Source organism: Camelus ferus, chromosome 1 (assembly GCF_009834535.1).
Source record: "Camelus ferus isolate YT-003-E chromosome 1, BCGSAC_Cfer_1.0, whole genome shotgun sequence".
In the NCBI taxonomy this organism is placed as follows: Eukaryota; Metazoa; Chordata; class Mammalia; order Artiodactyla; family Camelidae; genus Camelus; species Camelus ferus.
This window is the reverse complement of record NC_045696.1, coordinates 24584183-24598475: the sequence shown is the minus strand read 5'-3', so window position 1 is coordinate 24598475 and position 14293 is coordinate 24584183. Positions and strand designations below refer to the sequence as shown.

General features: G+C 35.1%; 1 protein-coding gene across 1 annotated transcript in view; it reads right to left on the bottom strand.

The window, feature by feature from the left end:
- Positions 1-9000, bottom strand: part of SAMSN1 (SAM domain, SH3 domain and nuclear localization signals 1) — a 47958-nt gene extending 38958 nt beyond the window's left edge. The window contains exon 1 of the mRNA XM_006183910.2: positions 8656-9000. Coding sequence (XP_006183972.1) covers positions 8656-8712 — 57 coding nt within the window. The 5' untranslated portion in view covers positions 8713-9000. The remainder of the gene's footprint in view (positions 1-8655) is intronic.
- Positions 9001-14293: the final 5293 nt, after the last annotated feature.

Here is a 14293-nt window from a genome sequence, read left to right as displayed (position 1 = left end):
AAGAAGAATGCATATTCTTGTTGACTGATCGAAGAATTGTCTCCCCTTGAGACAGAGGACACAAAATCGTTGTTGGAAGTTTGTTTGAATAGTACAGTAGAGTCACAGAAAGGTGGATTAGGTTGTATTAAGGGCTAGAGACACAGAGCTATAATAGCCTGAAGTATATAGCTCACCTAAGTGAGCAAGATTGCTGAGCCTAATGGAATCTTTGCTTCTGCTAATATGGATTGTTCTGCAGACTCAGTGGCAAATTTCTGCTCTCCCACTCTTTTTTAAGGTCCCTGAAAAGCAGCACTCTTTGCAGATGCTTTTTTTTCCTTCAGACAGATTACATTACAATTTTTGATTACTGTTTTGTCTCATTACATTCTGATTCTAGGAATGATTACCTGGTTTTATGTGGGTGTTGCCTGGATCTTTATCAGTGACCCATTTACAAACTATGTCTTAGAGTAGAGGACTTCTTTAGATGACTAAAATTATCCATTAGTCATTACCCGAGTATTGTGTATATATTGGGAAACTACTATGTTCCATATTATAAATGTTTTTGGTGGTAGCCAAAGTGAATAGAAATCACATGGAATCTGAAAGTTAAGAGTTCAGGACCCCTTGCCCCCCTACAAAAATTGCAGTGATACAAATATGAATAAGATATATCCCCTATTCTTGACGGTAACTTTAGTTGGAAGATCATATTCGAATAAATTATGGTAAAAGAAACGATAGAGGTGTGGAACAAGTACTATTAAAATAGAAAAGGAGAGATTATTAATCAAACATGTACTATGTGCTAGAAAATTTACACATGGTAATTAACTTCTCACATCAGTGCTATGTGACGTGCTTTAACATATCTCCTTCTTCAAATAAGCACACTGTAACTCAAAAAATGTTTAATAAGATGTTCAACGTCTCGTGGTTAGGTAGTATCAAAATGCGACCTCAAACTCAAGTCTAGAAGACTTTAGTTCATGTTCCCTACTGCTCTGCCAGAATGACCTCTAATGCAATGCCTTGGGCTAACTGGTGGAAGCTTTCTTGAGGGAGAGAGAGTCCAGCAAGTTATTAAAAGATAGATATAAGTTCCTGAGTTGGAAAAACTGGGCATAGAAATTCTAGCTAAAGGAAGCACAAATAGGAAAGCAGGAGAGTGGTCAGATCCACTGAAAGATGAGACTTGGATACACAAAGAGAGACACCAGGGGTGCTGCTCTCAGTTGGCACCAAGAGACAACCAACTTAAGAGTCAGCAAGTGGTGGCCACCTGCAAGTCACAGAGGGAAGCCTGGAACAGATCCTTCCCTTTTGACTCTCAGAGGAAACCTACCCTGCTGCACCTTGATCTTGGACTTCCAACCTCCAGAGCTGTAAGCAAATAAATTTCTATTCTCTAAGCCACCCAGACGAGGGTATTTTGTTATGGAAACCCTAGAAAATTAACACAGACTAGGTGAAAATTTCCAAAGTTTCTTTATATAAGGGGAGAAAGGTGACATAGCCAGCTGTGTTGACAAATGGCTTTCTATGTGTAAGGAATCACTTTGTCTACCACCAGAGACAGCTTAAAACCCTCTTCTATCCTTATTAATCAGTTCTTAATGGAGGACACTTTTGTTATCTACTAAGAAGCTAATTATCAATGTCTTGTTTCTAAAAGTTCACCTAAGTCCTTAACATTAGAAAAGAAGAGAAATGGATCAGTTTGGGAATGCTAAATTTGGAAACTTAGATATGAAGAGTATGGACTTCATTCCATTATTAAAAAAAAAATCTGCAGGGATAATGAAACCATTTATCTCCAAAGCAAGGCAAAGAAAGACTAAAGAGATAAATGTCTCATTAAATTGATTTTTAACAAATCCAGTGCATTGGTAGTCAAGGTAGTGACTTTATACTTTTCTTTAGGATATAGTATTCAGATTTCCATAAACTTCCTTATACATCCATCATTTCTCTCAACCATTTGTCTCCTGAACTTTCTATATATATCATCTTGGCACTGTGCTTTTTTCAAATATAGCAAGTCTGTTTGATCCCAAACCTTTTGCTAATTGCTTAAAATAAAACTTGATTACAGATTCATGTTCTGTAAAATGGGAAGGCTGAAAATACTTTGAAGATAATTTTTCAAAGCTAAAATTATTTAACTCTTTCAAACAATTAAACAAGGTGAAATAAGCAAATTATTAGTTTATTCTGATTTGAGGTGCTCTAGAAATGAAAATTAAATCCAATAGAAAATTGTATTTTAAAGAAAGAAGTAGAAAATATTGGGAAGTGGCACATCAATATGGGGGTAAGTTTCTGGTGGTTGTGAACAGAGGAATGAGGGCATTTATTGAAGTATGAGCAGCAGCTGGAAGCAAGAACTGTGCAGGGCAGTGTCAGCCTTTCTGTTTACCACCTTTAAGGCCCATGGGGTAGGTTTCTTTTTTACACATGGAGATGTATATGACATATGCTAACAGATCCCAAATTCAACATCTTCTCAACCTCTAACCTACCACTCCCCTTGTCTGAGTCACCATTATCTCTTTCCCAGTTTCTGTAATAACTTCCTAATGGGTCTCACGTCCCTGCTTCCTCCCTCAGTTTCTTCAGTGTATTTGAAACACAAAAGCCAGAACAAATCCACCAAAATGTAAGCCAGATCCTTTTCTTCCCTTCTCAAAATCTTTTAATACTAGATCAAATCCTCATAATGACCTAGAAGGCCCTCTATCATCTGACTCTTTGTGACCGCTCTTCCCTTGTGTACTCTGATCTGTTGTTTCTCAGACACACCAGGGACACTCCCACCTCAAGGCTTTTGATCTTACTCTTCCCTCTGCCTCGAGTCAGATTTCCTCAACCAGTCTCATGGCCAGCTCTTCATTTCCTTCAGGTCCTTTTTCAAATGTCTCATTCTCACCAAGTCTTCCCTGGCCCCGTGTTTGTCATACTCTTCCTTCTCTTAGCATTTATCGTTACTGAGCGTACTATGTATTTAACATATTCATCTTGTTTATTGTCTGTCATCCCCAGTAAATGTAAATCCTGTAAGGGTAGGGATGTTTTATTCATCACTGTATTCCCAGCATATGGTGTATTTTGTCCATAGGGAGCACTCAATAGATATTTGTTGCTTTGAAGAATGAATGAATTAATTTCTAAGTCTTTTGAAGAGACTAGTAGAAAGAAAAAATATCTCCAGATTGGGAAACTTTAGAATTCTTGATCCTGGCGCACATTCTATATTAGGTAAATCAGAATATTTGAAGATGGAACCCAATCATCAGTATTTCTTAAAGCTCTTCAGTAATTCAAATGTGCAGCCTAGGTTGAGAACCATCAATGTAGACATCATTTCCAAACTTTAAAGTGCTCACAGAACTCCTGGGTATCTCACTGCAATGTATATTCTGATTTAATAAGCCTAAGGTAGGCCAGAGAATCTGCATTTCCAACAAACTCCTGGAATGCCAACGCTGCTAGTCTGTAGGACCACAGCAAGTATCTAGATCCACATTCAACTCAATCCTTGGTGGCCCTGTGATACTTTTTACCATGGTCTATGCTCCATTTCCTTCTAACTTACCTTACTTGGTTTTAAGTTTTTAAGTATTTCCTTTAAATACTTCTTGGAAAACAAATATGACATTAATACTGACTAAATACATAAGTGAAGAGAACCTTTTGAGAGATTTTTTTAGATGCACGGTGGGTAATAACCAAAAGTAAAAATAAACATTTAGTTACACCCACCATTTTTTTAATGGGAAAAATGGATTTAAAATAGTACCTACATTGTATATTATACTTCTAACTTGGGGTCATTTTGTTTGAAAACTGAAAACATTCAACTGAATTCACGTAAATTAAAGTCTTAAAATTGTACCTCAGACAAAGAAGCAGAAGGAAGTAGCAGGGGGAACCCCACAGGTTTAGAAGAAAAGCTGTCCCATATAATCCTAATTCAAATTTTTTTTTTTTTTTGGCTAGCTATGATATCTTGAGCAAAATATTTCACATCTACAGGACTTCTTTCCTTTTCTATAAATTAGAGAGTGGGAAGGGGGGGAATGCCATAAGCCCCTTGTGCAAGCACTTGGCCTAATGGAAGCACCACTTCATAGAAACACTACTTCTATTTTCTTATACCTGGTGAGACAAGAGTTAAAAATGTATCTTAACAGTCTTGATAGAAAAAGCAATGAAGAAAGCTCTTTAATGCCACAACTATGTGTCATCCTTGTCTAGGAGCATAAATTTGCACAGCGGGCAGTGCAGTGAAAACAGCTCATAATCAACTCATCACCTCTCATCATTGCTAGGATCAAATGCAAATGGGAAAGAATTCCACTTCAGTCATTGCTAGTGAAAATTAGCATCTGTGACACTAATGGTGTCTCATTTAGTATGCACTTTAGATTTTAAAAAATGGTTTTAAAAAAAAAGCTATTTCCAGAACTGCCATTATTCCAATGTTTCCCTTTAAAATAACGGTGGTATTTGAATCTCCTTTACTCAAAGAAATACCTCAGTTAAAATTTATTAACACAGATGATGAATCCCTGCCCAATAAAGGCTGACCTGTTCTAATTACAGTTGCAGACCTTCGTTTGTAAGGTCTGTTCCTTTTCTGTTTTCAAAATTTCTACCGTATTCCCTGACCTGGAACAAAGGTGTACTTGTTACTTAACAATAGGCCTCTCTAGGGATTCTTATGCAACATTCGCTTTATTGGAGTTCTTCTTAAAATAAAACTTAAAAATGAATTATAGTTGTATTTACACACATGCATACAAACTTTCTTATGTATACACTAACAAGTTCGCTACCAAGAATGATGAAAATACATAGTATTGGTCAGTATTCATACTTGAACCAGGTTATATACAGTATAATTAAGAAACTCCTTTCACTTTACAAATATTTATTAAGAGCCTACTGCATTAAAGGTGTTATGCTAGGTGCAGGAGGGAGATACATGCTTACACTTATCTCAATACTAAGTCATGATTTTTTTTTGAAGTTTGAACATTTGAATACTAAGAAAGTTATTCTTATTGTTGTTTTACAACTGTAAGTGTTGAAGCTTGGGTGGACACCTAGAGGATTTTGTAGGTGGAATTCTTTCATTTAATCAGAGACAGGAATGGAGGACCTCTAAATTTCTTTCCAACTTACAGATGCTCTTAAAGATATGTTCTTCTGGTTTCCTTAAAATTTAGCTGGAAATTAAGACAGAAATGGAAATAATATCTACAGTCCCTATGCTTGTAATTGCAGCATGGTAATTAAGAACAGGAGTACTGGAAAATGACATATGTATCTCACACTACATAGTTTTATTTTTCATCTAACTATGTCAGCTCAAGTTAACTAACCTTCTCTATGCCTTCTCGTCTATAATGCTAAATAAGAGTTGTTCTCTCACAGAATTGTTACAAATATTAATAGATTAGTGTACAGAAAGCTCTAAACATAGTCACTGGTATGTAATCTCACAGTAAATATAGAAAACAGAAACATTTTAGTTGGAAAAGAGTTAAGGAAAATTATGTTCTATAATTTAGGCATTTAATAGAGTGTAATAAGATCATATCTGCTGAATTCTGAATCCTAGATATGCTTAAATATTTTTAAAAATCACTATCAGTAATGGACACTAGTGATGAGAAGGTAAAAACAAACTTCAAGAAGGAAAGTACAGTACCTTGCAAGTATGTTAAGCAAAGCTATTGTTTTTAAATGGAGGTACTAGGGATTGAACCCAGGATCTTGCTAAGCATGCATTCTACCACTAACTTCTACCCCTGCCTCCAGCAAAGCTATATTTGATTGACTAATCTAAATGTAGAATACTTAACCCTTATTTATCAAATTTCTTTCTTAATTTGGATTTTACCCATACCCCATAGAGAGTTCTGAAACACAAATTATAAGTTTCCCGTATGGAGTATCTCTGGTCACTTCTTCTTAACCTACAGTATGAACCTCTTATAATACATATGAATGCTATTTGTCCTATTTATGAGCTATTTGAAGGAAAGAACTGATAGCAAAAATGGAAAAACAGAAGACATATGAATAAATTATTGAGGGTAAAACTGTATTTTAATGTGTGTTTTGATTTATATTTTTCATTTATGTACATGTTTATTGATCAGTCTTGTGAATATAAGAAAATAATCAATTATTTTGTATGTAGACTCATAAAATCCATTGCTACATTTTATATCCATGAATGTTTTTAACCTTCTCACAACAGTAGTACATATTTTTAAAAAACTAATAGCGAAGTCCTTCTCTATATATTTCCTTTTCAAATGAACAGTTTCATAATTTTCATTTGAGGAGCAATGTTAGGTATAATATGCATTCACCATTTGAATTGCGTATTAGGTCACCTGAACTACAACTCATAGGAGTTAACATGAACTGCACATTAAATAATGTTTCCCTCATTTTTAAAGTTGTTGCTTTTTACCTACTTTAGTACTTACAGTTAAAAAAACTCTCTCAGAAATTCTGAAAGAGTGAAACATACACAGAAGTGTATGTTTCTGGGTCAGAGGTGTGAACAACTGTCTGGTAGGTAGTTAGTCAGTGTAGACAGTGATTCCCTGTATTTCAGACTGATTTCTCGATGGTTCTACTGTGTCTTTCTAGACACAGGCCCTGTGTTCCCTTCTAGTGGATGAAAGGATTTGCAGTCCTCATTCTACTAGCCATTTATTTGTAGGAATCATCGTGACATCCATCAATGCCATCTCTTAGGGATTTGGTTCTTTCTCTATAAAATACACAAAGATAACTACCCAGTAAAAGTGAATTAAAGCAAAGTTGTTTCTAAGACATAATTCGAATAATTGGAAAATATTATCTTCATATTAAAAGGAAAGGATTTGGAAGATCTGGAAAGTATGAAAAGCACACTTGTACATATACATCCACATATCTCTTTAAATTCATGTATTATGAAGCCATCCATCTAAAGAAAATGGGAATTTATTCACAACAAAAATTAATGTTTCCAATGTGACTATTTTCTGTGATATATTTTATTCCCAGATGCATACTTTATCAAATATATTTTTACTTTTATGAGTAAGTCAATAAGGTGAACATTACTCCACTTGTATTACAATAGTTCCTGCAGTCAAGGCAAGTGATGATTATAGACTAAAGTGTCATTTTGAAAGTAGTTCAATGACATTAGTATGATGGTAGATCACAATATATGCAGTTCTTATGAGGTACTCTAAATTTTAAATACTTGGAGGAGAACCACTGCTTCATATTTTGTGCTCTCCCTGAAACCTACTATTGTCAACTCACTATTGGTTGCATTTAACCAAGCAAACTTTGTGTAAAATTAATCTTAAATAGAAAGGTAAGTGATGCCTTTGAAAACTTTGTTGTACTCTTTGGGAACTGTTACCTTGACTTTTTATTATATTAGGGAAAGAGGTAGAAATCATGATGCATTATCCAGCTGTATTTTTAACTAGAGATGCTTGGCTGTCCTTTATCAGATCTTTGTATCAGAAAGAATTAATATTACAAATCATTTATTCTTAGTTTCCAAAGATTAGACATGATTTATTTTTAGTTTCCTTCAGAGAGGTTGTGTAGTATCTTGCAAAGAGTTATAAAATATTGGCCATTGTTCAATGCCACAACAATTCAAAATTTCACAATCAGTTCCCAACTCCTTTCTCTTGGAATGGGTGCCAAGCAAATAAAAACCAATAATAGATAATCAGTCCTCTAAAAAGACATCTGGACTTACTCGTCATTTATTGACAAGCAGATATAAAATGTTATTTACCTAAGAAACTTTAAAAATGTACAAATTTTGGAAAAATTCTCTGATACCAGTATTTCATAGATATTTTCTTTTATGTTATTAATGAAACTAATTTAAAATTCTACAATAGAATCTAAACTTTGTTATCTCATACCCTATTTTTTAAGTAGTAATTATTTTCAAGACAAAGAATAGAATAACAGCTCTAAATAAAACAGATTGACAAATCTATAAATATATGGGGTCTTGATGCTTCTCAAAACACAACCCAATCCTCTCTCTAGTAATGGTGTTAATTCAAGCGAGAGAGAGAGAGAGTAGGAAAAATAACCTCTACAACAAGTTATCATATTTTAGTTTGAAAAAATTAAAAAAAATTTAATCAAAACATCTCAATTTTACAGCCTTCTCATAGTGAAATGTATTATAAATAGCTGAGAATTTAAGAGATAAAATGCATTTGGTAGGTTGTTAGACATAAACAACTTTATAGTTATTAAAAATGTATACAAGGATTTCATAATATCAGCCTTTCAAGCAGAGACCACCAAATTGATTTCCCTAAAGCTGATGATATGAGCTCAAAGTTTGGTTACAGATGTAAATAATCAAGTCTGCTCTATAAGATAAATTTACAGAGACAGTAATTGTCAGGTATTATTTAACACGTAACCTTGCAGTTCAATTTTTTCCATACTTGCCACTAGGCAGTCAGCCCTATGGTCGAATTGTGCCTGACATATTAGAACAGTACGTGTGTGTGTGAGTGTGTGTGTGTGTGTGTGTGTGTGTGTGTGTGTGTGTATTCTATTAAATAGTTTGGTTTTGTTTGACTGTGTATGAAATTACCTTACCTTTGGTTTTTGATGTTTCTCCTTCTCTGAAACATTGGATGGCTTTCTCTTCAGCATTTTGAATTGAGACTACTCCAAGCAGGAGCACTTTCTGTTGTTACAGAAACGACGACGGCAGGCAGCAGTATGCTGTCTATGATGTGCAGCCACAGATAAGTTTGAGCCCAGTAACCTGCCACTTCCTCTTTTGGTCCGGATATGACTTCACATCTACATGTGTGAAGTTTGGGGTTTTTTTTTTCTTTTTGTACAGTAGTTCCCTCGTAACTCTTTAATGTTCTGTTCCTGCTATATCCTAAGAGGTAGATTCCTAAATCCCACACTTTGACATGACTGCAATTAGCATAAGGGCCGTGAGGATTTTAAAATAAAACTTTTTTTTTGGTTTATACAAATATAAAAATCTGTAACACTTTCTTTGGGAAAAGGGAAGAAAACATCTAAGCCAATAAATGAAATAAAACTTGAGATGTGAGCTTAAGTTTTAGAAAAATGAAGAACATACTCAGAGTAGTCAATTTTACATTTCCATGTAAACTTTATTAGAAGAGGAAATAAACTAGACTTTAACCAACAATAATCCTATTTAAGCATGCATGCACATTTAAAAATAGAGTATGGATGAAATTCATATAAATAGGAATGTGACTCCAAAAGTAAATGATTATGCATATTGTTACTTTTTAGACACATGACTATGTTATAAAGTCCCGATTAATATGGAAATCAGTTAAACAGACTCTTCAATTAACCAGATGTCTTTCTGCTACAAACTTCATTGCCATATGCTGATAAGTACTAACAGAGTGATGATCCAGTGGATCAATGGTACCTTCAAATGACGCATCCCAAGTCCTGGAAAAGAGCTAATATTGTTTAGAAAGACTTTCCCCATCAAACTAAAGGGTTTAACATTTTTACTATAATGTCAAAATCAAAACACCCATGAAGTAAAAGCAAGGAGTTCGAGCTTTCTTGTTAACTAGGGACTTACCAAAGGGACACTTGCAAAATATCTGAAACTCCACTTCTATTAAAACTGGCTTGTTAAGGAAATCAACCTAGATTTTGTTTATAAAGCCCCTGGGTTGAAAAGCAGTGGTGTCACATTCTTAATGAGCAGCTCTTCTAGGTAACAAATCACCTGACTGTATTTCTCAGTCTTCCCTCCTACCTGTAAGCCTCTCCTCCCTGAGGCTCAGTTCTAATGTTCAAATTTCACTAATTCATTTAACAAATATTAAATTGAGTGTCTGCTGTGTGCTGTCTGACAATATATCAAGTCTCTTGACTAGCTAAAAAAATTGTTTATATTCTGTAGCATCATTAAAGAAATACGCTTGTCAAGATTATGGTGACTATGTTTCTTCTACTAGATATTAAGAGCAGAATTATATTTTTAAGAATTATTAGGCTGATATTTTCAAAATAATGACACAAAGGGTAACATTGAAAAACCTTAGAACTTTGAGGGTGGATAATTCCCTAGAAGTACACTTTCTTTCGAACTTTCTGTTTGGGCTTAAGTTAAGGCAGTGGTCTAAGTAAAAATTTTTTTTCATTTCTTCAGTGATTGAAAGTCATGAAAAAATATATTTCTTAACTGAAGGATTTGCAACCTCTGTGCCCCCTTTCCTTCATCTGTGAATAGAAGTTTAACTCAGTTGTGGAGTTTAGTCAATAACCTGGGCGTGATAATGCCCTTACTACACGTTCATGTGTTGGTGAGAATAAAAGGAAATACCAATAAAGACTGTACTTATTTACGTAATGTTTTATGTCAAGAAATGTTCATGGATCTTAAAGAGGCAGAGAATTTCAAATACTTATGTTTGGGATGATGTTTGCTACAGATTATATTTCTACAATGCTAACTAAAGAATAGAGAACACTCACATTCATGGCGACCAGAGTTGGACTATATGCAGTTTTAAAAAGTGTTAACACTCAAGCAGTTTGAACCTGGATTTTTTTTTCCTTCAGAAATACTGATGAGAGAAGCAATTTTCTAACCTTCTCTTTTATTCAAGGAAAATATTTTCTGGAGATTAAAAGACAGATAGGACATTTGAGGTCCTATTACAATCTTTTTTAAACTCCTTGGTCCACCAAAAATCTCAGGTGACACAGTAGCAAATATTTTGAACAATTATTTCCTATTTTGTGGAATTCGGAGACCATCAAGATATTTGATGAGAGAACCAGAGTGATCCATCAAATTCAAGAGTCAAAGGTATATAAAACAGGGCTGAGGTAGAGTCTGTACTGAGCACACAAATTCCCTATCATGATGGTACCACTAAGCCATATGTTGCTTAAGACGTGTTCTGAAACAGGAAAATTGCAAAAGAGCAGTCTCGGTGTTTCGTTTTCACACATAACCTTAATAGTCTTAACCCAGGCGGGGTGAAAAACGTGGGGCTTTGTGGCATATGTATTGGTTACAACTTCTGCGTCATAGTGGGTAAGTCAACATTTAGATATTGCAAACAAATGACAGCTATTGGGGTGTGTTTTCTGAGAAAGTAAAACGTGACATCAAAGAGTGGTTTCAGCAGCCCAATAAGTATTTATTGGAAGATTGCTACAACATGAATAATGAAGTTCAAATTGTAGGTATCAAAAAAGTATAGGTGTGAGAAAACGCTACCTGATGTCTTTAATTCAGATACCTGGATTACATGATGACCTGCATCTATATCTCTTTGCTTCCTGCCATCAAGTTCAAGAATAAATTTAGATAGTAATGCTTGGGTTAAACCTAGTCTATACTTTAATTTATTTCAAGACACATTTGTTCAAAGGATGGGGGATTTTCAAACCAAATCTTTAGAAATGAAACTAGAATCCCAACATTGCCAATATTTACACCTCTTAACATATGAACTGGGTCACAGTACATCTCCTGCCTCTGTGTATTACTGGAGCAACCATGACCAACAGGTGTTTCAGTAACTATAACCTGAAACATTGCTGACTATGCCTCACATGCACTTTGAAAGAAGATGACAAGAAGTCACTTTCCAAGAACTTGAAAGATAAGGGAATTACAATTGTGACAGAGTAAAATTCTGAAATTAGCATTTAATGTAAGATAGACTAATAATCTTATAGGAAAAAATGGATATATGCCTTTCAGATCTACAAAATTTAGTCACTTAAAGAAAAGAAGGAGTCAATCTAAAAGTAAATTAACCTTGATAATTCCTCTCTTCTTTCCAACCCCTCAGAGCAGGCTTCTCTCTATAGAATGGGGAAGGGAAATCTATAAAAGGAAGTCCATTTGGGGTGCTGTGCTTTTGCCTACTTATGGCTTTCTGGAATAATCCTAATCCTACTGCAGATTTCTTGAAGCAAATATACACTGGGATCAGATGAAGTTTACTTAGTAATTCAGATGGTAGTTTCGAAGCCAAAAAGCCATAGGTAACATATCGGTTGTGTGCCCTCCTCTAGATGGCTAGCTTATTCTCACTATATGCTGGATAAAATACCTCCTTATTTAGATTTGAGTGTTTACAGAGAAATAGCGGGATGTATATTCCTCCAAGCCTATGGTAGAGTGAAGGAAATGGGGAGATGGTGGCTTTGCTATGAATCTCTTACTTTTCCTAGCCCTCTGAAGTCATTTACCCATTCTCTGTCTCTGGAATCCCTACTTACCAATCCTTTTCTGTAAGGGAACCGCCCCCTTCCTCAAGCTCTTGAAATCCCTTCTTGTGTCTTACTAATTGAAAAGCCTCGCAATTTCTTTTCTGCTTTGCTCAGTGACCTGCTTTCGGGAGTGAGGAGCTCAAATTTAGAGAAGATTGGGCAAAGAGAGAATTCTGATCCTACTGACAGGGAATATGAAGAAGATGGGAGCTACTGAAGTTTGTTTTTACAAACAAGGGCTGAAATTGAGCATATCTACCACAAGGAACCTATATCAAGTTCTTCCAGGAAGCTGTATCAAGTCTACGTAAGAAATTAACATTTCACTGATCAGCTTCTTACTGTGATATGGTCCCTTGCCGGAGTGTTATTGCAGAGTTCTCACACATTCATTAACAGTGATAGGGGTGATTCCCAAAACACTTAGAAAAGTTGTGGTGGGAAATGGGGGATCTGAATACATTTTGCTTCCCACAGAAAAAGGAGAGCAACAGAGGCAAATATTGATAGTATCCACTTAAGCTACTGGGTTCAAAAAAGAGAGCTTCAGTGAACTTTGAGTATCTTAATTCTCCTGACAAGATAATCAATCTATCATGTGGAGACAGATGCTTGAAACAATTTTAGCTGGATTTCAGTAAACAACATTGTCTAACTACTTACTTCTCTTTATTTTGATTTTCAGCTTTGTGAGTAACATTCTAATCACAATTGGGCTTCTTGGGTAGGCCTAAGCCTGGAACCCTGCTATTGCTGGTTCTCACTATAAATTTTTTTAATGCCATGGTGGTTAATTAGTGTGTATCCTAAAAAGGACCCATCCCTAGGGTTCTCAAAACATTATGCTTCTGAGAGAGGAGAGCTGCTGGTCAGACCCTAGATATCTTGGGTAGCCTCTTGGGAGAGAACCTGGTCCTTTGACATTATTTCTTATTTTAAATTTCTAAAGAGTGAATGTAACGCATCATCTCATTATCTTTTTTTTGTAGAGGAAATAGAGAATTAAAATAAATAAAAAGGACAAGTGGTCTAAGATGAATGGTGAGCCTAGAGAATCATACAGGAAGAAACTGTTTGAAAGAGACAAAGAACATCTTAGATTACATCTATGCATGGCAAGATGTTTGAAAACAATATGAGAAGACTTAGTAACCAAAAAATGAGGAGTACCAGTTCATCAGTGACTAAAACAATTAGAGAAATCTGATTAAGTTTAAAATATATGCAAATTATTCAGATTATTTCAATAATAACTTTATAAGTGGTTGCTACAATAAGTAATGATAAAATAAAATTTAATATGCTTATGATTAAAAGTTTAATATTCATGAAGTAATCTTATTCTCAAAGTTAATAATAATAATGATGACTCTCATTTTTGAGTGCTTATTATATGCCTGGTATTGTGCTATGTGCTTTATACATATTTCCCATGTAATCTTCAAAAAATCTCCAAGAGCTTATCCTAACATTATCATCCTCAAACAACTTTCAGGTGAGGTTAGGTAATGTGTCCAGTTGTACAGCTAGGAAGTGGTGGAGTCAATCCCAAATCTCAGCTCATAAATATCGCTCTGTATCATAGTTATGCTTAAAGAACTGACATAAAATGGGAGTGATTTATTTGGAGGCTGAGGTCAGCAATGGTAAGGGCTGGGGAGAGGATAATGCTGAGTTACTGGTTAAATCATTAAGTTCATTAAGTGTGTATGAAAATTGGAAACCACTAAATGTGCAACCAATCTAGAACCCTCTTCTTTAATTGAGTCTGTACCTCATGGACAAACCTGCTACCACTTCAGTTTCCTTCTCCAACCCAAGCTACCTTGTTGTGACTCTAAGAAGAGTCAAGAGCCCCACAATGCTATCTTTAAAATCATTTTCTCTAATTTCACACTTACAGAAATCAGAATAGGAGCTCAGATTAGACTTGTCCACGTTACGAAATTCCCTAGGATCCGAAGTTCCCTGCTGATGGCTGTTG